A 27,737-nucleotide genomic window follows, 5' to 3' on the forward strand; every position below is an offset into this window, starting at 1 on the left:
TTTCTAAAAAATTTCTAAAATGTGTGTCATTTAATTTAGTAAGTGAAATATTAGCTGCTAATAATGTTTCACAAAGCTCTCAATTTAAATGACGATTAATTACTATTATTTGTTAAATTAGATAATAATACTTGATTATTTTGTTTCACTTCATTTAGTTTTCGTTGAATTCCAAGAGCATGCTTATCTCGATTGATGTTTTGTTGAATTGTAAATTTCTTTTCGGAGGCAACTGCAATATTACAAACTTTACAAAAAACCACCATACGGTCCGTAGAAAAAATATCGGCACCAAACTCGCTCACAAAACTACGTAAACGGCTTCCTGCTGTTGACTTAATTTTTAGCATTTTTTTCAGTTAAGATCAGTAGAACCACATAGGTATAGGTACGTGTCGAATTCACTACTAAAGCTACTATTGTTGTATTGTATACCTAAATAGTTATGGGTTCATTCGATATTTAATCTTATCGGATAAATCGACAATTAATTATATTACTTTTTCAATAACAATGGACTGGAGTAGGTAATTGCCTATAGGTACTAAGGCGGGTAGAACACGATTGAGAACGGTCCTTATCGGCCGTACCTTTTTTAATAGCACGATTGAGAAAGTTCTTACCTGCTAACTTTTATGCAACGTTGCCACATTAATTAAAAATAAAAATAATAAAAAATACAATATACATAAGATATCAATCACTAGGTAATATACATAGGTATATATAACGGCAATAGTTTGAGCGTAAAAGCCTAGCTATGATAATTTATTATTAACAGTGTGCCAAATGTCTCTTGTTAATCGCATGAATTGTCGTACATTTTATAAACAAATTGTGAAAAATGCCCAAAAAAGCATTTTTTTTTTTTAAATACAAAAAAAATCAGTTTACACATTTTATACTTACAAAACAACGTTTCCAAACAACAAAAAAAGATGCCTTTGTATCAAAATCCCAGCCCTAAAAATTATTACTAAAAGTTAAGATAAATGGCAACGTCGCTAGAAATATCGTTCTCAATCGTGTGATTTTAAGGAACAAAATATTGTTTCTTTGATCTACCGACATCGTTCTCAATCGTGTTGCTAAAAAGATAAAATGTTCTATAAATCGTACAACACCGACTAAGGCTGCATACGAATTGCTTCCCAGAATACGAAATTAAAAATCGTGATATCCAAGTTGTTTCCACAATTTTCTCACGACATATACGAGTTGCGTCTCGGTTAATAATTGATTAATTGGATAATATTATACATAGTATGTTCCTTCCCATTATACAGATTGAGGACTGTCATTTGTACATAAATGATGTGGTTAAAAATTGTAATTGTACATTGTATAGAGTATATTATAATATTATATATTTTAAAATGTAATGTTGATTTCATAAAGTCCTACATTTTTGTTTGCCGATTTTAGAACAAAGTCAAGACGTTGTTTATAAACTGAGTCATAGTTTTTTTTAATAGATTTTGAAATATAATGCTGACTTTAAAAATTGTAATTGTATAGTGTAATTAATTTAAAAAAATTAATTTCCAACTGTATTTACAGATAAAATATCCATGACCGAAGTTATCTACGAGTTTATCACCAAACATTATACTTAGTCGCTGAAAAACCCATGGACACAATTCGTACATGTCACGAGAAAACTGCGGACGCAACTCGGATGTGTTGGGACAAAACCGCGGACGCAACTCGGATAAAATATAATTTAGGGACGCAATTCGAATGCGCCGAAGAAAACAACATTTGACTAATTTATTTTAATATAGTAACGACGTTGACCAGAGTACAAACTATCAGACACAAGTACACAACCGTTGCATCGTTCTATGGTTGTACTTATGAAAATCGGAAGACGATAATATAATAATCGGCGCATTCGAATTGCGTCCCTAAATTATTATCATTAACCTTGCAATGAGATAAATTGTAGTTATTGTCTTATTGACAATATTGAACACTTTGGAAATGTACCTATTTTGCCTATACAATTCGCCGTGCAACATATTTTGTTTGTGCGAGATTTTAAACAATTTTATTATTTATTACTAGCTAGCTGTTGCCTGTTACTCGGTGTTTCTGGTGGATAATTGGATAAATGAAACCAGGATGAGCAATCCCCCTCCAGCGGACCAATGATCAAAAGTAAAAAATTCTCGATAGTGTAAAAACAAAAAAAGAGATTTTTAGATAAAACCACTTTTCGAGAAAAATCGATTTTGTTTTTAAGTGTAACTTTAAAAAAATAACAGTAGATACCAGCGATTATCACTGAATATTAATATTAGCAATTTCTATGTACCATAAAATAATATGTTTTTTCAGCTGTTTATCAGCATGAGTAAATTCCGAGTTTAAAAATTTTTTCGGTCACCTCAATAGGTATAGATATTTGTATTAATGTATTCTGTGCTTTTACTCAAGGTCACCGCTCATTTTTCGTGTCGATTATAAATTGATATTTAATTTTAGAAACTTTATGAAAAATACAACAGACAAATAAATAATCAATATAAGACTAATACGTCTTCAAAATTTAAAAAATTTATGTTGCAAAAAATATTTGAAGAGTATATTTTAAATGCATGTGTATTGATTAAACTCTGTATTTAGTGACAATACTTGGCTTCTTTTTGCACAATGAATGCATAATTATGTACGACAATACATAATGTAAATTTGATAAAATTAATAAAATATATATTATACAGTGAAAAAATGGTCTTACATCAAGCATAATTGTATTATCTTTACCATTATGAACCTAAATAACAGTTAATTATGATACATATTTAGTATTTACATCATTTATATGGATAAACAGTAGAGTAAAATGTAAGTAATATAATACTTTTAACTTTTAGATGATAAAATAAGTTCTAGGTATGCAATTATAAACAATATGATTTTATTTTTATTTTTGCTATATAATACAATATAACATTGTTACCAAAAATATTTCGTTTAACGTTTGCAATTTACCCAATAGCTGCTGATATTACAACAGTTTTAATGATAAAATAACACAACTTTTTAAATTTGCAAATAATATTTAATTCATTTAAAAAAAAGCATGTATTATAATATGTTATATTGAACATTTTAATTATTTACTTAGTAATTACAATACAGATTTGTTATTTATTGCTGATTATTCTTCGGTGTACAACTATTAAACAGAGCTTCTTTAATTGTTTGAGACATCAATCCACATAATATTTCAATTGTAGCTTTATTACTATCTTTTGTAGCTTTTACCAATTTATTTTCTGTTTTAGTACGATCAACAGGCTCAAAAAATGTACGACTCAGGGAGGTGTCGGCTTGTTCTAGCTTATCGGAAAGATCATTTATTTGACCTGTTAGGTAATCAGCATTTGTTATTAAACTGGATGAGCTTAAAGTGTTCACCCAATATTTGTTCCATAATGAATCCAATAAACGTCGATCAAGGGAAGATTTGAAATAGTTTACTTCTAATGAATAGTATTGTTTACAGTGTACTCCAAAGTCTTCAATTTTATTTAATGGAATAGTTTGATACTCAGAAGGTTCTTCATTTGCAGGCTTATAGCCCTATAAAGTGTAATAGTTTTAAATAGTAATAATTTTAATATATTTGAATACTATTATAATTAAAATTGACATAAAAAGATTAAATATTAAAAAAGTACTTAAACTTGCCTTAGGATAAGTACGGAATGCCCCCAAGCAAACTTTACCAGCAGAAATTGTTCTAACTGGATCAATGACAATTGCTACAAACGGTTCTTGAAAATTTTGATTTAACATTTGTGTTGAAACATCGATACCAGATAACCAGCATCCATAACCCGGGTGACTATGATACCAACCAATCGCATTTTCTTGACGTCCCACCTAGAAAATTTTTTAATTATAATATAAGATAAATTCTATTACTTATGAACAACTGTTTATTACTGAATAATACATCAAAGAATATTTTTTTCAAATTATATTAATAAAATGCAAAAAATTCACATATTCTAAAAGTTAGAACACATCAAAAATATATTCAAAATTGCATTCTTAATTAATGAGCAAAGTTCATAACTTTATGAGTATAAAAGCAGTACTTAACACGACAATCTTACTGGAAAAGCAATACTAGGGGCCAACATTTGTATGTATTTTAAATTTTTATTGGTGGATCAAAAAAATAGCTAGTTTAAACAAAATTTGTTGTATAATCTAACAATTCTGTAAACAACATTTTATTTTGCATAATTTTGAAATTTTGTACTTTTTTAGAGCACATTTAGGATTTTGTTTTTAAGGTGTTTTCAACTCAACAAATTGAGAAACAAAAATAATTGCTAAAAGTTTTTGAATATTAGCATTCGGTAAGCTGTAACATAGTGTATGTGAACCAAACATTTTTCTTTCATTTTCAGAAGAAAAGACATTTCAATTCTGATATTCCACACCTTCTTTTATTTATCAATGATTTAAAATAATACATTAGAATATATTGCTTTTTTTTTCGCAAATTCACATTCTTGAATTCTAACCTTTAAAGAATAGGAATAACTTATATATTTCATCTTTTGAAAAATACATGCAAATTTTGAATCATTCAACCACAGTCTAAGATACATTTTATGGCATTCATTATAGAAAAATATATATATTACAAATTGTGATCAAAATAAGATGATAGTTTAGAAAGGGTTAATATGAACTGTAAAAATACTATGTAATTTCATTTGAAATATTTTACGTGATACTAAATAATATAGTAATGTGACATAACAATGAAAATAAATTATCATTTATAACAAAATATAGTCTTTAATTATTTCAGTAAGACTTAAATATGTTCCAAAACATGCATTTAAATTTATTTAATAATTCATTTGTATTAAACAATTCATACAATTTAATACAAGCAAACTATGTTTTAGTTAAGATTTTTGAAACTTGGTGACTTAAGTCGAAAAGTTGTTCACCGATGAGTGACAATACCAAGTATTTTAACAAACATCTCTGACTGATATGACAAAATATTATACTCAATATAAACTTACTACTTTAGCAGATTCTATGTATGCCGTCATGTATTCATATGCTTGTGCTTGGGCATTGACTCTTGTTTCTGTTCCTTCAACAGGTAAAGCAAAAGAATCCATGACAATCATAGTATTACCTTCTACTTTGCCAAGTAATAGACCCATTATTTCCAAAATACCACCAGATCGAGCATGCATCACCATTTTTAATAGTGCTAATGCAGATATTTTAATATCTTTAAAATAATGAGGACTGAAAAATGTAACAATATTTATATCAATACAAAATATAACACTAACTTTATAATATATTTGGTATAAGGGATGGTTATGAGAGCTGAAGCTTTTGACTTCAAAAATACTGCAGACATTTAGCCAGGTGTGAAATTGATAAAGACAAATTGGAAAATGTCATATCTAATTCTCAAAATTATTTGAATATATTTATAAATAAATATTATTGTGTACATTTATGTCAAAAACATGATTGATTCAAAATAATAACTAATAATTATAATAAATGTACAGAGATTCACCAAGCATGCTCACTATCTATTTTTTCTATGCAGCTATTCAAATTCTGACTTATTGAATTTTTAAACATACTTAAATACAATATTTTCAAAATATCAGAATACTCCTTTTCTACAATAAACTATTTAGAGGATAATTTGTTTGAAAATGTTGAAGTATCAAAACCAAATGATGACCAAAATATGAACAAATACTAAGTTTTTGACTTATTTAACTTTGTGAACTAAGGATAAAAGGTCCATGATAATGGTTTTGAAAGATATGGGAGATATAGGGGAAATAAAAATTAAATTGATTTAATGATATTTATTATTTGAAAAAAAGATCCAAATATAGTAAATAATAAATTCAAAATAACCTATATTTTATATGCATCGTAAAACTAGTTTCTTCTTTGTTTGAATTTTGAATTAGATACATCAACATTTTCAAAACAAATTATCCACTAAAAACAATTAACAGTAAAAAAGAGGATTAGCATTTGAGCATTGGAAAAACAGAAGTTTGTTTTACACAGTATTTTAAAACAAAAAATCTCAATTTTTAAAATATGTTCTTGATAAGTATATTTAAAAATGTTATACATCAGAATTTGAATAAATGTATTATTAAAGGAAAAAATTAGGTGAGCATGCTAGGTGAATCATACATTATATGTCAGAATATTATAAATTAATTATTATAGTTTATAAAAAATAAAATATGAACATACTCTTTCTCCCAAGGTTTGGCAGTCAAAATATCTTGTTGTTGTTGTTTGTCATATTTGAATATATCGTCGACTGTATTAACGGTTTGCACACTGTTTTCCAATTCCCATGTCTTTTTGGCAATGATTTCTTGGGAATCTCTTGATGTAGACGCCATACTACAGAACTACCTAAGCATGAGGATTAATTAAATCATACATTTTGCACATATTAAAAGATAAGATCATAACAAAGTTTTTACTTTTAAGATATCTGAATACCTAAAAATATCTAAAAATGTAGCAAATTGATTCAATTAGGTACTTTCACAGATATATAAAAATACTATTTTTATATATCTGTGGGTACTTTCTAAAAAGATGAATCTCTCCAGCCGGAAAATATTGATATCTTCTAAGTAATAACCAGCAAATTTTGTAAATAATGTTTTCGACTTTTCGTATACTCTCACCATCCAGCTCTTAACTCAAAGTTCAAACAAACTATCTTGAATCTAAAACTACTGAGTACTGCTGTTTTCTTTCTTCTTTGTTTAATATGATGATGAGTGGACTATCGGAGTACCTACTACGGTACAAGCTTACTAGTGTCACTACTTAGTTGATAAAGAACTCAAAATATCAACTATCACGACATAAGGTATAATAACAACATGAAGTTAATAGTTTAAAAATGTATTTATTCTGTGCTACCAATAACCATTTGTCATGCTCATAACACTGAAAAGGTTAAATTACAATGAAAATTAGGAAAGTGATAAGGCAAATGGAAATACATGGCCGGGCTCTCCAGTGGTCGACCATATTGAAAGAGCACATCAGTGTTGACCCAAAATGTAATATGAAATATTTTCATTGGAATAAAACACGATGGGGACACTATCAACCATGGACCGAATAGTTTCTTCCATGCTATCATCCATGCGGTGGCATGGAATCCAATAGAATCATGAGAAATATCATAATATTATTATGTTAAGCCGCTCGGCGCTCGGGAATCTACATTCAACTGTTACATATTTTGATAATGAAATATGGCGGTTTTTTCAGTGATGAAACTGTAAACAGTAGTATTCGATAATACATCAAGAATTAGACCAGAAGTACGTTTTTCAAAACAATTTTTTTGTTTTAATCAGATTAAAATCACACACAATGGCTCACAAAGAATTTTTTATTTATACTGATCGAAATAAATTGCTTACACCATCTACTATAGAGTATAGAGTTGAAAAGTTATTCAAACCCAAAGAATTGAAACCATATATAAAAGGTGAGCTACTTCACAGTAATACTTGGAATGTTAACGTATTTATTTAATTTTTTCAGCATGCTACGAAGAATTGAAATCAGAAGGTGCACACTCTGTATTTAAAAATTTTGATAAAATTTTTTCAATGATAGAGTTTATTGACCAGACTGACTACAAAGACTTACATTACGTTTATGAAAACATTCTCGTTAAGAGTAAGTTACACAGTACTTAATAGTATGTGTATTGATTTGATATTATTGTTTTATTTTGTGGAAACATTTTCCAAGCAAGTACCTATTACCTAGTTATTGTGATTATGTACATTTTTTTATCAAATATCACTTTTCAGATTTACTCTATTATAGAACATGTCATATAAATTATTATTTTATCAATATGATATTTATTGTGTTTTATGAATACTTATCATAATTGCTTAGTACATAGGTACTCTTAGGTATCTGGTTAATAGTTTGTTTGATAAAATTTGAATTATTATATTTAGGTAGTTATCATTATTTAAATTTTATTTGGTGGTCTTTAATGCTTTAAAAGTTATGAAATTTAAAATTGATCTATTTTAACACATTGTACCTTTAATAATTTTGGGGAAAAGCTTATATTTATCAGTGTTCCTAGGCGCGTAGCCAAGATTATTAAAAATATAAGTAATCTATAGAAGTTCCAGATAGACATTTTACAACTTTTATTTACTAGATTTAAATGTTTATTGTGTAAATCTGTAAATTGAATAATGACCGACAAAATAATATTAAATCCCACAGTGGTTATTATTAGTAAACCATTTGATGTCATATCGTTTTGATTATTAGTTTTTATAAAACCTATATTGTGTGATAAATATGAATTGTACTTACCTAAAGTAATCTTACATTTATCAGAAGACATTAAAATTATAAATGTGATTTATTTATTATTATGGGAGATAACCAATCTGGGTGGTATACATATAAATTTTAAATCAGCCATTGTTGGCCTATTAACTATACTCTGTTCAGCTAGAGAACTCGCCGGTTTTACACATCCCTCCGTGTCATCTCGCTCTTAAAAACGATTCATCTATGGTAGAGTGTCGAGTGAGGGAACCAGATTTGTCTTGCCAGACAGAGTATAGTAACTCAATTGCCACTAAGACAACCATTTTGCATACCTATTTTATAAGCAATCATATCAATGAATCTTTTCTGGATTTTGTAATTTTTGTTCATTAATCTCCCATCAATTATTCTATGAAGTCTATTCAAGCTACATAGATATAACATGGTTACTTTTATTTTATAACATCAAAATATACTTTTATAGATTAAACAAACAATATGTTATAAAATTGAAACATTGCTTAATTTTTAGACGTATAGCCATACAAATCTTCCTGTTTAAGAGTTTTTTGTTCGAAAGTATACATTAAAGAAAGATATTACATCCTGCTTTTTTAAAGCATATGATAAATTAAGATTCGTATTTACTTATATTTGAAATAAAAAATAATAATTTTTGTTTTAAATGCTATGACTTATTATTAAAAAAAAACATTTTATATTTTAGGTTTAAATATTATTGCATCATTTTTCTCAAGTTATGGTGAGATTGCAGATATATCACTAGAACTACGGCATCAATTTACAAATATCATAAAAATGAACGTTTATCTCTTTGTTGAGTTTGTTCATAGTTTTAACGCAAAATTCGAAACTGATTATAAACTTTTACTTCTTGAAACAAAAGTATTTTATTTTAACTAAATAATCTATACTTTATAAATTAATACTTTTATATAGCTTTTTTTTTTGTAATCGCTTTGCTATAATTATTTTTAAATAAAATGCAAATTTAAATTTAAAAAAAATATATATATATATATATATATATAGCTTTTAACTACATTGAATATTTATAGGGTCGAAATAAAAAGCAGGACATGATTCAAAAGCATACTGCTGATTATGATTGGAATTGGGAAGATAAATTGACTATTGGGTTAAATGCAATTAACAGTATTATTTCAAATAATATTACTCAATTATATGATCCTCCGTATATTGATCATACTTTTGTATCGTAAGGATAATACAATATTATAATTCTTCTCTGATTTAATAATTTTTTTTTCGTATTTTTAGGTATGTTGCTTCTTGTTGTTATACTCAGTTGGAAAATCCTAGTATTGCTTTTGTACGAACCAAATCACTTCGAGATAGTGTTATGCAAATTCTAGAAATACTTATTATTGACTATGATCATGCACATGATTTTAAAACCCAAGTAGTTCAAGTAAGTTTATTGATGTTAGAATCTTGAATGATTTTTGAATTGGTTTGCTTATTATCAATATGTGCATGGTATTATAAAATGAGTATCTATATTATAATTTTAAATTTTAACATAACTATCTAATGTGACAAAAATCCATAGTTTAATTAACTCAAACTATGGTAACACAACAAAACTAAATTCTCACATCCCATTAATGTGTTTTTATAAATCTTGACTAATTATAATAGTTTGTCTAATTTTTAAAAATAAAACTGAAATGTGTAATTTATTGTCAACAAATAATGTCCAGTATTAATAATATATTTAAACGTTTTTTAACCCTTCGTCAGTAAATACAATTTATGTTTACTTAGATGCTGAAATTATATGAACATTTGGCATTGCCTTTGGCTAAAACTGTTTTACAAGTAATTGAGTCTGGAAATAACCGATCTTCATTAATCGAACTAATTGTTAAAGAAATCGCAGAAACAGGAGGAGTGGAAGGTATCAAAGAAATAAATAATCAGGAAATAACTGGTGGTAAATCTTGCTGTGCTTTTCTTGTGGAAATTGCCAAGCATAGCCCTCAATTGTTATTGCCAAATATTGACCATTTGTTGCCATGCTTGGAATCTGATGTAAGTAATATATGTTGTTTATGATTTAGATAATATTTATTAATTATCAGGTCTACCTTTTTTTTTAATGATTATTTACATTCATATTTTAGCCATATACTATGAGAATTTGTGTCTTAAGTGTTCTGAAAGAATTAATTGTTCAAGTCTTAAATAATGATGAATTGGATGAACTTCAGAAGAAAACGAGAGACAGTTATTTAACTATTATGCAAGATCATCTAATAGATGTAAATGCATTTGTTCGATCTAAAGTAAGTACATCAAATATAAGTTATTTTAATTTATTCATTACTGAATTTAAATATGTTTAGGTATTACAATTGTTTACGGCCATAATAAATGAAGACTGTTTACCAAAACAGATGTATAGTTTAATATTAAATTGTGCTGAAGAAAAACTACGTGACAAAAGTTCATATGTTACAAAAAGTGCTATTCAATTAATCAAAACATTAATCAAATTAAACCCATATAGTTGTGATGTAAAAAATTATAGTAAATATTTTAATTAATTAATTTTTTAATAAGTTAATAATAGTTTACAGAAGAAAAACTACATGATAAATTAAAAGAAGAAAACTGCAGTTTAAAATGTATGAAAAGAGTGCTTAAAGTTAAAGTAGATTGTGAAATCAACAAAGAAGATATGTGGCCTTCAATTGAAGCACCTTTAAAATTGTTTTTAGAAGAAACTTTTGAAGGTAAGTTAATTTAGTTAATTTTGTTGGTGCATGTTGACTGACGGTAACAGCAGTGCTGAACTTCATTTTACCCGCATATAATGAGTCCAAAGCTAACCTTGCCTGACAGTCTTGTTCAAACTCACCCAGCCTGGTTAGGTTAGATTGGTTTGAGGAAGCAATACTTAGCTTAGTTAATGAAGTTCTGAATTGATGTCGGTTCAAAAAAAAAAATAAGTAGGTTAAATGCACAAATGAAACCAGATATTGTTGAAAATAGTATAGTTTAGTTACTTGTTTGGTTAATATTTTTATTTTTTCACTAATAGAGGTTTTGCTATACCCGGGTTGGAAGGGGGGCTGTGTCTTTCCAATTTTCATAGACAGTTGCCAACTCAGGGATGCCATCTGTACCTGTGTTCAAACTGGTGATGGTGTGCATTGAAATTGTGCCGCCTCAGTATACTCAATCCCTCTGTCCCCTATATATAGATTTAATATTCAGGTAGTACGATTCTTAGGAAATGAAATCTGAAACTTGATTTTTATGAAAAATAAATCAGAAAAGCATTCTCTTTCATTTCCTGTAATATAGGTTTCAGTTTCAACTCACTTGAATCATTTTTCAAATAGTCTTGTAACTAAGTAATATTAATAAAATGATGGAGGATAGAGTAATATTATACAAATTAATTTAAACCTAGTTTTAAGTGTTATACTATATTTAATTTTAATAAATTATAATATACTAACAACAAGCTTTTTTATCAGTCTTAAAGGAATACTTTTGAACATTAACCTTCTTTTTCATTGTTAGGTGGTGATTTCTAATTAAATTAAACATTTTAAAGAAATTAGGTACTATCATGTTTAAGTGTTATATTTTTCTGATTTGTATTTAAATAAAATTTAATATGGTTTTAGATTCAAACTTTGACATTTTTGATGAAGTCAATATATTAAAGGATATGGAGTTATCTGATGTTTTGATGAAGATAAAAAGTTATATTACTTCCAACAAATTTAAGTTGGCTTTAAAATATGTATTATGCGGAAGAGAGACATTCAAAGATGAATCACTATTTCAGTATGTAACATGCAGTATATGATAATATAGTACTATATTTTTGGTTTTTACATATATTATATTGATTTGAATTTCTTTTAAATTTCTTTTAATACCTTTTAAAGATCCAAAATGTTTTGACTTTTTTTTACCCACACATTTTTAAATATTTCGAAGAAATAAATTAAAATATTTGTCATTATGCATTACCATGAAAATAACACTCATAATTGTATTAATTTTTAATATTGTTCTGAAAATATTTAATTTCAGACTGGGAGATGAAAATAACTTGTCAGAACAATATTTTTTAATGTTAAAAAATATTTGGTACTGTGAAAATATAATGCTTTCAATGGAGTCAACTAACATAGACAATTTGAAACAGATGAATACAGAAGAAATACATTTTCTTATTTTCTCAACAGAATCTAAAATTGCATACCTTCAGGTATCTAATATAATTATTTATAATTTATATATTTTTCAAGAAAATAATGGGCAATTCAGCCCTACTGAAAAGTTTGTGTTCGGTCCCATGAATGACAGAAAAAAGTGAACAAGTAGATACTGTTAGTCTACACTACTATGTATATTGTATATTATTGATACTAAGTAATTTATTTTATTAGTAGTATCAGGTAGGTTGAATTAATTTTTGCCAAAAATTTTACACTTAAAGAGGCCTTTTGTGTAAAACATATACTTTAAATGTTTCAAGTTCCCATGAATAATATTTTTAAATTACCATAAAATAACTAAAATTGTTGGTCTGTTTAAATACCTAATTTCTTACAAATTTAAAATTAAAATATCTATAAACAAAACTGTGTTAATTATTTTTTTAGATTTTGTAGTTAAAGTTTTAAATACTTATTACTCATGAGAAACGTTGTTTAAATTTTCAATCCTTAGCTATACAAATTGAAATTTTATACATTTTTACTTCACAATTTTTTTTTAAATCCCATCCTTAATTGATTATAAAATGAAAAATCTTGCCTATGGATCTTAAATATTTTTTTACTCACCTTGTATTCAATTTCCAAGTTTTTTGATTTAGTGAACAATTTATTATTAATCAACAATAATTGAAAAATAATCATTAAACAACAATTTATTATAGCTATAAATAGTTTTAAAAGAGTTAAAATATTTTGGAATTTGCTAATATAAACACTTGGTAAAAATTACAAGTATCCACGGTCATTCTTTTTTGAGTTACACACTAAAAAAACTGAATTAATTTTGTGATCATTCACTCTACTTCAACGTTGATGTATTTTGTGTCTTGTTTTTTTTTTCTTCAAATAATAGAAACTGAATCAAGCGCTTATGAAATGGGGAATAATTAAGAATTATCTAGATAATTGTTTCTAATATATTATTTTACCTAAATTATAAAAAACTGTCTACTAAATAATAATTCAATTTTAGAATTGTGCTGACTATTTACATACTATTAAAAAAGCATTAAATACCATAAGTCTATTGATGTTTGGAGATACTGCATCAGAGTCATTAGAAGCTATTGACTTTTTTACAACTGCTCATAAATTTGGTGTACCTCACTCTCAGTCTGGTATTGATGCTATGCTAACATTGATATTTTCATCTGATTCTAATATTAAAGAAGCTATGATGAATTCTTATAAAACGATATATTTGAATATTGAAGAAAACAAGGACTCATCCACTACACGGCCAGTAACCGTAATAAAAAACATAATATCGTTTTTATTTTTGCAACAATAATGTACTATAATTATTTATTTTTTAGGTTATAACCAGACTTGTAAGTTTAATAAAAACTTTAACTGTAACTAAGAGAAGAGCATTTAAAGCATTATTAAATGAATGGATAAAAAATAAAACATTAGATGATGAATGTATTCTGGTGTTATGGGCATGGTTGACTAAACCTAAAGATATCTCTGAAGAAGATCGTAGAGCTGCTGCTCTTATTTTGTCATTGCTTGCCGGGTATTATTAATATAATTTAATTACATTTGTACATCGTAATTAGTGATCCAGTGTATCATCATTTTTATAACTAGTATATTTATGAAAGGGTGTCAAACAGATTAATATTGAATAGTTGATTAAAAGAATGTGGTATCTTGTTGGCTATAACCTTATATTCAATTAATTAAAAGATATTTGGTATATTTACATAATAGTACTAGTTGGAGCTAGAAAATCGTTGTGTTACTCATAAACAATTTATTATTATATTTTTTTGGTGGCTACGACGACACAACCATAACAAAAAGGAAATTCAAGTGTGACCCTCCCAATAGCAAATTAGATGGCTGTAAATGAGTTTGAATGGGTTGCAAAATATAGCAAAGAACACTCCCCAACACTCAATGATTTGTGCAAAAGTGGTGTTAATTTGTTCAGTAGTTTCTAAGTCTATAAGCCCTGTACAAATGTATTATTGGAATTATAATTGACCTGTCCGAAGTCAATATCCATTATAATACTTGTAAACTTAAATAAATCAAGGGTACATTTTGGCTATCAAGACTACCAAACTGCAGTGTATATACACAGTGGGGTCACTCGCTTGGACGATTTTAATCGAAAACATCCCTCAATTTTATTTTAATTTCCATTAACAACAGCTTACAAGGAACCGTGTATTACATTTTCAAGTTTTTTGATGGAGCAAAATTTTTTTTATCAACTTGGCTTAAAAAAAAACAAATAATAATCGGAAAATTTAATTTTCCTATAAATAATTCAACACAAATTGTATGGTGTATAGAAAATGCATACACAAATATTCAGTGAAAATTTCATATGATCTACGGTCATTTTTATTAGAGTTACATTAAAAACCAAAATCAATTTTTTCAAAAAATGGTTTTGAGTAAAAATTCTTGTTTTTCCTGTAGCTTTTGAAAACGATTAGGAGTTTAAAATGTTGACCTCCTGAATGCACCAACTAGATTCACTTTCCCACCCGAAAAGTTGCTGTTGAAGAAAATTGAAGCACATTTACTGCCTGAAATCATAATGACAGGCACTAAAAAAGAAAAAAAAGTATAAAAACGACACATATCATTGTAAAATCAATACATTCATCTCTCTGCTCAGAATCTAAAATATTTAGTTATTTTTGAAAAATAAAATTTAAGAAGGTGTTTTAATATTTGATATTACTATTAAGATATAACAAAGTTATCAGTGAAGAACAAATGTAACCAAAAATTAATCATATTTTTTAGTACTATTTATTTATTATGATTATGAATTAGTTTAATATTTTCTTTAATTATTCCAGATTTTGCCATCCTAAAATTAGCAATTGTTGTAATGATTATTTAAAATCATGATTGTTATTCATTTTTATTAAATATTAAAGTCTAAATGTTTAATTTAATTATTTTCAAACTATTTATATTTTTAATATTATTATTGCATTGTACATTTTAAAATACTTTTTTATGTTTTATTTCAGGGCACAACCTTCTATTGCAATGGGAAACATAGAAAGTATTCTCCATCATGGATTATGTGACGACTTTGAATTATTTATTTATTCTTGTCAAATATTGGAACCAATTGCTCACGAACATTTTACAAGGTAGTTAACTTTATAATTTTATTTTAATAAATATATTACATTTTGAATATATGTCTAGATTTCATGAAAATCACGAACTAGTTAAAAAAATATTTAATTTAATACAAAAAGGTTTTAATGAATGTGATGTTCAATCATTCAATGATATTGCTACATATGCTATTAACATAATTTATAAAGTAAGTTATGCATATTATGTATAAGAAATAAAAACAGAATGCTGTAATTGTGTTTATGTTTTAGTTGACAACTGAACCAGATGGTACTTGTCAGATATTGATGGTAAAATTGTATAAATCTATGTTGAATAACAAAAATGGTAAATAATAATGTATAATTTAAAATACTAACTTGTTCTTTTTACACATTTAAGAAAAAAACATTTTTGCCATTTACCCCTATTATTTATCACTAAAAAATTTAAAAAAATACTATTACTTAATTATATCAATAAATTATATTTTAGGTTCCTCTCAGCAGAATAATGTCCTTGTTCAATTTGATATTGATATGTTTGCCAAATATATTTTTGTCATTGGTCACGTAGCGTTACAGTAAAATTATTATTTTCTTATTATTTATATATGATATTTAAACTATATTAGTTATTTAAACATAAATTATTTTTTATTAGGCAGTATGAACATTTAGAAAATTATGTTTCAAAGGAGTTAATACAAAAAGTGAGAACTAAATACCAAACTAAAAAATTAAAAATGAACCAAGCTAAGGAAGATGAAGTATAAAACAAATAATTGTATTTTTACTTTTGCTCTACATACATTTTTTTTTTATAGAATGTACATGATTCTGAAGCTGCTGAAGTAGAGGCTTTAAGTGATCGGATCCGAAAAATTTGTGATAAACAACTTTTAAAGGGAAAGGGAGTTATTACTCATTTAACGTAAGAATTTAAAATGTTTATTATATTTAATTTATATTTTTAATTTTTAATTTTTCTCCAGAAAACATGTATTAAACGCATGTAATTCAAATAATTCAGTTTTGAGGGCAAATGGTATTATTACTTTTATGAAGTTTATGTTGATATCTACTTCATTTTGTCAAAATTATATACCGGTTTGTTTTTTTTTTTTTTAAATAAAGTATAGGTATAAACATAACATTAAATATATGTATAATTTTACCATAGATGTTTCTAAAACTAATTGAAAATGGTGATAACTTTGTAACAGTTGTCGATCTCGTATCTGGGTTTGGCTGGTTGGTTTACCGGCATCCAAATGTGTTAGAACCTTGTACTGATAAACTCTATGCAAGGTAAAATTAAATAATAAAACTTATGAAAATAACCAAATTTAATTATAAATATTTAAAAATTATTTTAATTTTCAACATGTTTAAGGTTACATGACAAATGTAATGAAGTTCGCTATAGTACTTTAGTCACTATAGTAGACCTTATACGTCAAGAAATGATTAAAGTCAGAAGACAAGTTGCTGGTATTGCCAAACTGCTTGTCGATAAAGACGTAAAAATTAATTGTATGTTTCTAAAATACTTAGATGTTTGACTATTATTTAAACTAATTATACTGATTACTTACACTTTACAGACCATGCAAAACAATTTTTCGGAGCTATTGCAGAAAAAGGAAACACTCTTTACAATGTCTTATCTGATATTATTTCAACCTTGTCAAACCCTGATGATTTGGTGCCAGAATCTGATTTTCAGTCAATCATGAAGTAAATATATTTATATAATATTATATACATATCCTTGAAACATATGGGTGTGTATATACACAAATCTACTAGTATTATGTTTTTATTTTTTTAGATTTTTACTTCCACTTATTAACAAAGAACGCCAAATTGAATCTTTAGTTGACAAATTATGTATAAGACTAAAAGAATCAAATAATCAAATTCAAGAATATTATATATCTTATTGCTTGACGCTTATTAAGTTTACAGACAAAAGCCTAACTAAGCTTTCAGACAATATATCTCATTATACTGACAAACTTAGGAACCCTAAAGTTTACAATAATTTTAATATACTTATAAGTTTAAATTCTAAAATGGCCAAACCAGCCACTAAAGAAATACTAAATGAATTGACTTGTAAGATTGAAAAAATTGTAAAAGATGAAGACTTTGCTGTTCTACTTTCACAAAAAACTCCTGGAAAACGTAAATATTACTTATATCTAAAATTATAAGCTTTAAACAGTTGTTTATTTACTATGTTTACATAAAGGTTTAAATACAGTAAAAAAGAAAGCACCTATAAGTGTTACCAATGGATCCTCAGAAGATGAAGTTGAGCCGTTACAGTTGGTAACAAAACGAAGTGCTAGATGTCGTAGCAAAGTTAAAAGGAGGCTTTTGGAAAACAATACCGAAGAAGAAGAAAACGATGAAGAAATTGCCCGTACGAGTGGTGTGAGTAATGTTCAAAAGATTCTTCGTATTAAGGTCAATGAAGATAGTGAATCTGACGATGAGAAAATTAATGTAATTAAACGAACTAAAAGACAGAACAAGTTTGGTAGTTTGAATAAAAAAAATCCACGGTATAAATCCTAAACGATGACAACAATGCATCATATTTATTATCTTTCATTCATGGGATTTGTTAGTGTTCAAATATATGTTAAATGAATTAATATTAATAATATGTTGACGGTTATTTGCATGTTCTTGTTGTACTTTATAGGTTAATAATTATATTAATATGACTATTTGCTGTTTTTTTTTTTTTACATATATTTTTATAGTTCATACAGATTTTTAATTTTTATAATGTATTCATCATGTGTACACCATATATACCTATATATAGGGATTTTAATAAACAAATTTAAAAAAAAAAATATTTTACGCATGATTTATTAGGTACCTATTAAAATATTAAATAATGTCCTGCATCTTAACATAGACTAGGGGTCATAACTTATGTTTACTTGAGTACATGGAACATACAAATTAATATATTACAATGATCGTTATGTTTCGCAATTAAAAACAATGTACAATATATCAATATATAAAATACAGTAAATCACCGCTTATTGGACTCACTTCGGGACCCGATTATACTAGTCCATTGACCAAATAAGTCAATTAGCGGCGACTATTGTGTACAAGTACATTATAAATATAGGTAACATACCTAGGTGTTACTGTTTTATAATAATTAGGTACTTACAAGTTACAACCTACCTTATCAAAATTACAATCGTCTATAATAATGAAGCCCTTTTAGGTGTTTGTGTATTGGTAATTTTGAAACGCAAATGTTTTATGTTATACACCACTGCAGGTGACTGGTATGTTAGGGATAATAATTTAAATATATGTCTTTTTTAACAAGACTAACAGCATAAAAAAAAAGGTGAGAAGGTGGCCAGTGGATCACTGTAATGGATGTGTTAAATTTGAATTCAATGATAAATCTTTGTAAACCGAAAACGATTCTGATTAAAGACCATCTGTTAGCCTATATTACCAAGTAGGAATATTTTATAATATTAATTATTAGTACAATAAAAGTGATTAATTCTACCACAAGTAATACAGTACCTAACTTTTACCAAAAACATTGCATTTGAAAATAACATTGTATATAAAATATAATATAGATACTTTAGAAGTTTCCAGTACATGAGTAATATTTTTAAATTACAACAAAGAAATAAAATTGTTCTTCGTTTAAATATCTATTTTAATCAAAATTTGAACTTAAACCATTTAAAAAATTAACAGTGTTTATTTATTTTTAGATTTTTTGGTTTCAGTTTGAATCACTTATGAGAACTTGTATACATTTTCAGTACTTGGCTATAAAAATTGAACATTTTATACTACCAAATGATTTGCAAATGTTGTCAAAATTTAAACTTCAAAAACTTTTTAAAAATTACCCATGTATCTTAATCTTAAACATTTTTTAATTGCTAATAACAATTTATGAGGAATATTATATACCTAGTTATATTAAATTAGCTTTTTGATCTAGCAAATCAAATTGTATCAACATTTAAAAAAAAAAAAAAAATTAAAATTAAAAATATTTATGAATAGCTTAAAAAACTAAACTAAATATCTTATCATGTAGGTATAGACATCTTTGAATATGAACATTTCAAGTATCTACAGCTATTCAATTTAGTGTTGTTATAAAAGAACAAAACCAATTTTGTCTAAAACTGGTTTCATATTGAAATTCCCATTTTTCATTAATTTTTTAAGTTTTTCTTGACGCGTTTATAACTACTGTGAACGACTAACTTTTGGCCCCCTTATGTGTTAACTAGTTCAACTATTTTTTTTATAACAATTTGGTGTATATAAAGTAACACTTGACATTTCTATTTGCTCAAATATAATATGTATTCCATGTTAATTCTAAAATTCTAAATGTATATTTTTTATATATTGTGCTGGTTTTCACTTAAAAAAATAGTTCTTATTTAAATAATTTCACTTTTAAGTATATTTAATAATCTTGTGTTTTTTTTTTGGGGGGGGGGCTAAATTCAAAAAATTTTAATATTAATAGGTAGTATTTATTTTGAAATATGTACAGAAATCTTAAAGCTTGTTAATTAACAATTAAAAACGAATAAATAAATAAATAAGCTCGCGAAAAACCAACGATGTCGATTTGAACAGTTGAACGACAATTCTAGTTAATCTACTAAATAAGTAATAAAATGAAAGTGGAATTTGTCGCAAAGATACCTGCGGTTTGAGATAAACTAAATTGTATCGATAAAGATGTATAATCTAGATGTTTCCAGTATCCTACACAGTACACAGTTTCAACTAATAACATCGCGACAATAATAATAAACAACAGAGGTCTCTCCCAGGGCCCGGAATGACAGGTATAAATATAATATAATATTATGTTATACCTAATGTTTAAATTTCGATAGTTGATATTTTTTTTTATAATAATTTAAAGTCAAATGTCAATTGTCAATAAATCTAATAAAATATGTTTTGGGGCTAGCCATTTGGGGGGGGGGCTAAAGCCCGTTAGCCACCCCCTTGGTATACACTATTACCTAATGGAAATTCAAAACACATTCGTTTCAATAAAATAAATTTTATTATTTTTTCAAATGAACTATTATTGTACTTAAGAACATGGAAATAATATAGAATGGTACTTCTATGAATTTTGTTGTGTTAATTCTGTCATATTTGTAAGACAACAACCGACATTGTTAAAACTTTGAATATATATTTCTATTGGACCAAAAAATTATTTGCTGGTAGAAATAATTTATTTGAAACGTATTGGATGGAATAAAAAGAGAATATACTTCTTGTGATATCTGTTTATTTCAAATGATTATTACATTTTACTTTATTTTAACCAATCAAAATACATCACGGGTGGCATATAATCAATATATGTTTGAATTGATTATAGAAAATAAATTTCCTTGGAAAGAGTGAAGAATGAATGTTGAATTTTAATTAAATATTTTAGATCAATTGAACACTACCATGTTTTACAAATTCGGCAACTGAACAATAAGGCATCAAATGCTGAGAACCGTCTTCCAATACAATTTCTTCTTCCTGGCCTTCTAATGTGTTTTTTATAATAACACTGTCTATATGCTTGTTACATTTTAAAAAAACAAAACTATTTAAATTGGGTTCGATAATTTTTTTATTTCTATCCAAGTTGTTGTATAGATGAGGCATATGCCGGAGTATAGTGTCAAAATGATTGTCGGCATTCAGAGCAAATTCTTTGGCAAATTTCAACTCTCCAGGTGATAAATATGCATCCTCTTCAGAACGAGAGGCTTCTTCTTCAAGCACACTCACACAAAAACTTTCTATCTTCTTCAACCTAGTTCGCAAGTAGCTAGTTATCACAAATTTAATACGTTCTAGTTCGAGTTTGTGCAAGTCCACTTTGGGATCAGTTTTTGATAATTTGGCAAGGTTTCCTTCCATCCCCTTAATTTGTTCTAACAAACAATCAACATAGTCTGTCTGATGCGGCAGTATTTCTGGACTAAATTTTTCATTTAGCCAAGCCCTTTCAACATTTTGTAATACCTTCTGTGCAGTCATTTCTTCTTGATTATCATCATCTTCTTCGTCTATCAAACCACGGATATCAATGTCCATAATAGTTCTAAAATAAAAACGGATATAAATCACTAGGTGAAAAACACTTAATGTATATAAACAAATAATAACTAATAATAATATGCTGTTTAATAGTTTGTATATTTATTCTAGTAGATTGAAACAAAGAAAACAACATTTTTTTATCTTTATAATTATTAAAGTACATTGACAATATAAAAAGTGTAAACATAAATTATGTTTTATAATTATTAATAATTATGAAGCTTTGATACTATCAATAAGTGGACCTTTAAGTTTTTTCATTTTGTGTACACCGTCTGGATCTAATTTAAATATACTATCGATGACAGAAATTTCTGTTGACGTAGTATCTGTACCGCAAACAGCACACCAATCATTTACAACCATACCAGCTCCTACAACGTCTGAACCACGGTTTACTGTTCCAGCTACAAGAGGAACTTGAATCAGACCAGACAATTCATCGAGATCTTCCACTGTGGTTTTAGGATGTACTAATCCTCCTTGATTAGATATAGCGCAGTATGAACCTACTAAGCAGTTAGAAGCCACAGTTTGTCAGTACACTTCAACATTTAAAGTATCTGAAAGTATCTCTTCTGTATCCTTGTCCAAATCAGGATGAACTAGTGCTACGTAATCATTGCACACCATTACATTTCCAAGAGCGGATAGACGTTCTTCGACACGCTGTACCTTGACATTGTCAGGCAATGAATTGCGTATGTGTTGTAATTCAGTGTCTGTAGTAGAATTAGGTAATAGTAACCCATTTTTGTTGCCAACGGTCATACGGCCAACAATGCGGCATCCAGCAACAGATGCATGGATAACAGGTATGATATCAGATAATTCTGATTCAAATACACTGTAAAATGTTTCCGAAGCACCAATTCCAACCAAACAATAGGAATTTGTCAGCTTGCTGAATACTCCTATTTCGTTGTTGTTTTCAAACTGTGCTCGGACTGCCATTATTGTATTATAATATATTCCCAAATAATCCTGTATACAAAAATTGGCATGTATCACAAATAAGAACGAATATTATAAAATTGCTTAACATTTTTAATCCTACCACAAGGTTTAAAGAATTTTCTAATGTAAATGAGACAAGATCTTGATAAAATTACATTAATACATAATTGCTTAACATTTAGACTAATTCACATGAAAACATTACTCTGTATATATATATTATGACTTATAAATCTATAATGTATATTTTATACTACCTAATCAATAATAATTACAATTTACACATAAAAACTACTTTAATTTAACATAAAATTACAAAATATGGCATCTTAATAAAATTTAACAAATTCATTTATTACAAAAATTGTATTACAAATACATGGCAATTATAAATAATATTGATTGTTGTGATGAGATAATAATCTTGAAAAATATAATTATTCCTCAATAAATTGAATAAGTTGAATAACAAAATTAAAAACAAAAAATTAAGTCCACTAAATTATGACTAACGTACTATACATTTAAGTTAAGACTTTAGAACAGATTTTTTTTAAAAACTTAACATTTTAAGATGTTTACAATTTATCATTTAAGAAATTACAATAATTAGTTTTAGAATATTCGGAACAAATGCACTTTACTAACCCCCTCATCACTTGGTTTTTCATGTTGAAAACGATGGTGTAAAATTTGTTTACCGAAGACTATTATTTTAGAAGTCTAGCCGTTTCAAATTTGTGGTTATACCTATGACAGATAGTACGTTTTGCGCGCTCAACGCATACAGCGCTGCTGTAAACTGTGTTAATTTTGGGAGCTTGAAATTTAAACTTTGCGACCTAACCTATAGAGATAAAGTTTAGCGCAAGCACTTTCTCCTTACCGACTCCGGTCGCAGTGAGGGGGTTTGTAAAGTGTATTTGAGCCCAACTCCAGAGCCAACAGCACGGAGGCACACTTATTTCACAAGACATCAAGAAGATAAGTAGACAATATATATTATAATAAACCTGAATATACTTACGTTTTTACTCAGTATACTTCTTCCAGACGCAGAGAATACGATTAAGTTCGACTTGAAACCAAAGGATAACCCACGATGGCACGATGTAGATGATACGATGAAGTCACAGGTGTAGTCACTATAATTATGAACAATTTATGGTCACCACGAGATATCTTTGATCATGCTGTTGTCACTCGGTGTCGTAATTTGACGAAATTTAACGCGAACAATGTCCGCTAGGAGCGCTGAGAAGGCCGATATTTAAAAAAAAATACTGTGAAGCCATAGAACAATAGTGAAGCGGTGTGCACATTTAAACTTGGAAATGAATATAGTTTATTCCCCGGACAATATGTTGGGATTTTTTATTTGGAAAAGTTAGTATTTTTATGCTCAACGAGTTGGTCAAATCAAAATTTACCCGTTTTACTTACTTTTTTTTTTATTGTTAATAAACCACGTGAAAGAAGAATTGAAGAATATCCCATCTTTATAGTAACTATGGTGACAATAGTAAAGGGTATCCTGATGTTATCACGTCTAGATGAGACGATGACAGCGCTGTGGCCATGTGCTTGACTGGAGCATAGTGCAGTTCTATCGAATCTAAAAGAGAAAGTTTTAACTCTAATAATAACACGGCCTGTTGGTCTAGGGGTATGATTTTCGCTTCGGGTGCGAGAGGTCCCGGGTTCAAATCCCGGACAGGCCCGTAAAATTTTTGCAAATTTTCCATCCAATCCTATTGCCGCGATGGACACGTCTTTTCATCACTCTGAGAACCTTCCACCTAGTTAATGTTCAATTACATATTTTCACAATAATTTAAAAAGCCACGTGTCCGATAATTCCTTAGAGGTCGTCTCGCGACATTCGCGATTAATAAATTTGTATTGTTGAACACTAGTTATTACTTAGTTATTATTAGTTAATATTAAGCTCGAATATAATATAAAGCACCGCGGATTACTCTACTTTGAATTGACAACGACAATGATAACTTATTCAAATTTTTGAATTTTTTTGCACTACTTAAGCAGTGTCCTGTGGTGATGCAAGCTTCTGATGTTTTTCAAATGAGGACCCCCTTTTTTACTGTAATTTATTTAGTGTACAATTTTTTTGAAAATGTTGATGTAGGTACCTGATTCAAAATATTCAAATGATAAGTTTCTTAGTTATTATCATAGTTGTAATAAGGATAACAATATACGATACTGTTGAAGTCTCCATCCGATGGTTGAGACGCTCCCACCTGCAGTCAGTGTATAATATACATATACAGTGAAGCCTCTAAATACCGGACACTCTTGGCCGCCGTAATTTTGTCTGTTATTTAGAGGTGTCAGCTATTCAGAGGGAAAAAAAATTTCGAAAATAGTTCGGAAAAAAAATAACTAGATAATATAATATACAACATTTATATGATATGCACATATATATAGTAATGATATATAGGTATTAGGTATGTATTTTATTTGTATTATTTTAATAATAAATAATAGTTGTACATATTATTTAAAATTATGATACACGTATTATTATTTATGTAAAAGTTAATGAAAATGTATACAAAAATAATTTAAAAACATACAGTATAAAAATTAACACGAATTGAAATAATCAGTTACTTTAGCTTTTAAGTAGTACAAGCAATTCACAATTTTTAAATACTCATAAAGTCATAACTCTCTTTAAAACTAAAATATAATAAAAAGCCCACGAGAAGCCCTCCATAATAATCTTACCTTTAATTTTAATAAGAGATCAATTCACTCTAATATTTAAGTTAACTGAGCTAAACGTGATCTGCTGAACGTTATTTTCATAATATAAATGGCATATACATTTTATAATATTTATAAATAGTATGGTTATTGGTTATAAATAATATACTTACTAACTTACTGATTAAAATATCAAATACTGTTATACTTGTACTATAATAAAATATGATGATATTAGTTATATTAGTTCACACTTGCAATGTATGTACCTACTTATTTTTTTTTTTAGCTTCTACTATGCCTCTCCATCGGTCTCTGTTGTCTGCATCCTCAATTATTGCAGTTTCATCTACTTGCATTAAGTCTTTCTTTACCCAGTCCATCCAACGCTGACGTGGTCTTCCTCTGGGGCGTGTTTTATTTGGTTTAGATATCATAACTTGTCTCATTTGGCTGTCCTTATCTCGCCATATGTGACCAGCCCATTCCAGTCTCTTTGAGGCAAGATATGTTTGGATATTTGGTCCATTAAAGATTCTTTCAATATTTGCATTTGTTCTCCTTTCGTACTCCCCTGTTTCCGTATTATACATGGGACCATATATTCTTCTGAGGATCTTTCTTTCAAATATTAAAAGCTTTGTCTCGTCCCCTTTAGTGGTGGACGACGTTTCGCACCCATACATTACTATGGGCCGTAAGTAGGAAATATAAAGCTTTTTCTTAGTTTCTCTGGAAAGAAGCTTAGATCTGAATAGTTTACTCATTGCTTATTATTTAGTTAATTTAATGTAGGTAATAACTAATAACGATAAAATAAATTAATGCAATAAGTAATTATTAATTGGTTATATATCTGCATAATTGAATCATATTTAAATTCAATAGGTACATATGTAAAAAATTATATAATACTGTTATGCTCGACGAAGTTTTTTAAATAAAATAATGATTAAATACAGAAGCACTGGATTCGACTCAGGAACGTGAAAAAGCCGTTCAAATATGACGAACGAATTTGGCTCAAATATTAATTAAATATCCTTTAAGCACGACATCGAGACCGAAAATCTTTGGCTCGCGGTTTTCGTGGCTCGCGAGCGAAAAAATTCAAACCGAGCCGCTCAGCTCACCAGGCGGTGACGAGACCGGATAGCGGCGGTGGCTAGAGGTACCGAGGTGGTCAACGAAGCCACCCCGTGGTACCTGTGACGACTGTAGTGCTACACGAAGACGACTAGTGGCGGAGCTCACAGTGAGTGGGTGATAGAAAACTATAATCAAAGCCTAAAGGGTATAGCTAGGAACAAGGACGTCAGCAGCGCCGGACTCGAGGGAACGAAAAGTGTCAGGGTTCGGTGGTGCGCGACTCGACGGCTGCAGGGCTATCGGGTGCGGCAGACACGGTGCCGATGGGACGCCAGGACGAAACCGCGGGAAGTATTAGAACAGCGGTGCTGTCCGCAGATTCTCTTCCAGTTTCACCCAGTGGTCTCATCCCGCAGGCCACCGATGACCGATCGTCGCCGATTCCGCAAGCACAGAGCTTAGGTCACCGTTTTTCGCCAACACAATAGTCAACGCCTTCAGCACCTACAGGAGCAGGACCGTCACGAGCACAACATCGCGCACTAGCCGCTCGTCGTCAACTGCCGTCGATCTCGCGGTCGCCGTGGCCGGGCTTCGTCCGCCGCTATGGTCGTCTTCGCGTCTCGAGCAAACGCGGCCGCGACCCTTGTCCGCCCCGCAGAACGGCCGTGAGAATGCTGTATTGGTGACCAATGGTGGCCACTTGCAGAAATCACTGCACCATCCATTCGCCATCACGTGCCCTCCACAGTCCACGTCGCCTCGCTTTCTATTGCATTTTTTATTCTTTCAGCATACAACTAATTCAAAATGTTTGATAGAGTTAAAATCATTTTTATACCTATGTTATTTGAACATACAATTGAGAATTGTTCGATTATGAAATAAAAATTTTGTTTGCAAAGTAAAATGTTGTTTTTTATTTTACGTAATACTAATACGATTTTAATTATTTCAACAGAATAATGGCTCATGAAGAATTTTAACCAACATTTTTTTTTATCTACGTACCAAATCTCAA

The 27,737-nt window shown here is 28.4% G+C and overlaps 5 protein-coding genes and 1 non-coding gene across 11 annotated transcripts; 2 read left to right on the forward strand and 4 right to left on the reverse strand.

Moving 5' to 3' along the window:
• Positions 1-3,091: 3,091 nt before the first annotated feature.
• Positions 3,092-7,039, reverse strand: LOC111034506 (COP9 signalosome complex subunit 5). Of its 6 annotated transcripts, none has more exons than XM_022315771.1 (5): positions 6,741-7,039; positions 6,292-6,455; positions 5,064-5,298; positions 3,700-3,894; positions 3,092-3,591 (listed from the first exon to the last, which is right to left on the reverse strand). In XM_022315771.1, exons 1-5 carry the CDS (start codon positions 6,741-6,743, stop codon positions 3,157-3,159), a joined length of 1,032 nt encoding a protein of 343 aa, XP_022171463.1. In that variant the 5' UTR covers positions 6,744-7,039; the 3' UTR covers positions 3,092-3,156. The 6 variants fall into 6 exon arrangements, with proteins under 6 accessions (XP_022171463.1, XP_022171468.1, XP_022171467.1 ...); XM_022315776.1 differs by having other exon boundaries at positions 6,292-6,459; XM_022315775.1 differs by having other exon boundaries at positions 6,550-7,039.
• A 404-nt stretch (positions 7,040-7,443) lies between these two features.
• On the forward strand, positions 7,444-18,510 carry LOC111034505 (condensin complex subunit 1). Its single transcript, XM_022315770.1, has 25 exons — positions 7,444-7,561; positions 7,618-7,755; positions 9,110-9,288; positions 9,462-9,622; positions 9,685-9,835; positions 10,192-10,458; positions 10,551-10,712; positions 10,773-10,943; positions 11,000-11,162; positions 12,066-12,228; positions 12,481-12,658; positions 13,645-13,920; positions 13,988-14,190; positions 15,674-15,799; positions 15,858-15,978; positions 16,043-16,118; positions 16,266-16,353; positions 16,434-16,539; positions 16,597-16,703; positions 16,765-16,879; positions 16,953-17,080; positions 17,166-17,305; positions 17,377-17,509; positions 17,604-17,959; positions 18,027-18,510. Exons 1-25 carry the CDS (start codon positions 7,444-7,446, stop codon positions 18,353-18,355), a joined length of 4,155 nt encoding a protein of 1,384 aa, XP_022171462.1. The 3' UTR covers positions 18,356-18,510.
• A 2,589-nt stretch (positions 18,511-21,099) lies between these two features.
• LOC111034514 (DNA replication complex GINS protein SLD5) lies at positions 21,100-24,382 on the reverse strand. The gene is made up of 2 exons (XM_022315785.1): positions 23,919-24,382; positions 21,100-21,935 (listed from the first exon to the last, which is right to left on the reverse strand). The coding sequence occupies exon 2, from the start codon at positions 21,926-21,928 to the stop codon at positions 21,269-21,271; it is 660 nt and encodes a 219-aa protein (XP_022171477.1). The 5' UTR covers positions 21,929-21,935; positions 23,919-24,382; the 3' UTR covers positions 21,100-21,268.
• Positions 22,472-22,888, reverse strand: LOC111034512 (eukaryotic translation initiation factor 6-like). Its single transcript, XM_022315781.1, has one exon. The coding sequence runs from the start codon at positions 22,886-22,888 to the stop codon at positions 22,472-22,474; it is 417 nt and encodes a 138-aa protein (XP_022171473.1).
• A 158-nt stretch (positions 24,383-24,540) lies between the features above and the next one.
• Trnap-cgg lies at positions 24,541-24,612 on the forward strand. The gene has a single exon. It is a non-coding gene; the product is annotated as a tRNA-Pro (tRNA).
• Positions 24,613-25,856: 1,244 nt separating this feature from the next.
• LOC111034523 lies at positions 25,857-26,472 on the reverse strand. The gene has a single exon (XM_022315793.1). It carries the CDS (start codon positions 26,392-26,394, stop codon positions 25,897-25,899), a length of 498 nt encoding a protein of 165 aa, XP_022171485.1. The 5' UTR covers positions 26,395-26,472; the 3' UTR covers positions 25,857-25,896.
• Between the last annotated feature and the right edge of the window lie 1,265 nt (positions 26,473-27,737).

The sequence above is a fragment of the Myzus persicae genome, unplaced genomic scaffold, assembly GCF_001856785.1.
Source record: "Myzus persicae strain clone G006 unplaced genomic scaffold, MPER_G0061.0, whole genome shotgun sequence".
NCBI classification, from domain to species: domain Eukaryota; kingdom Metazoa; phylum Arthropoda; class Insecta; order Hemiptera; family Aphididae; genus Myzus; species Myzus persicae.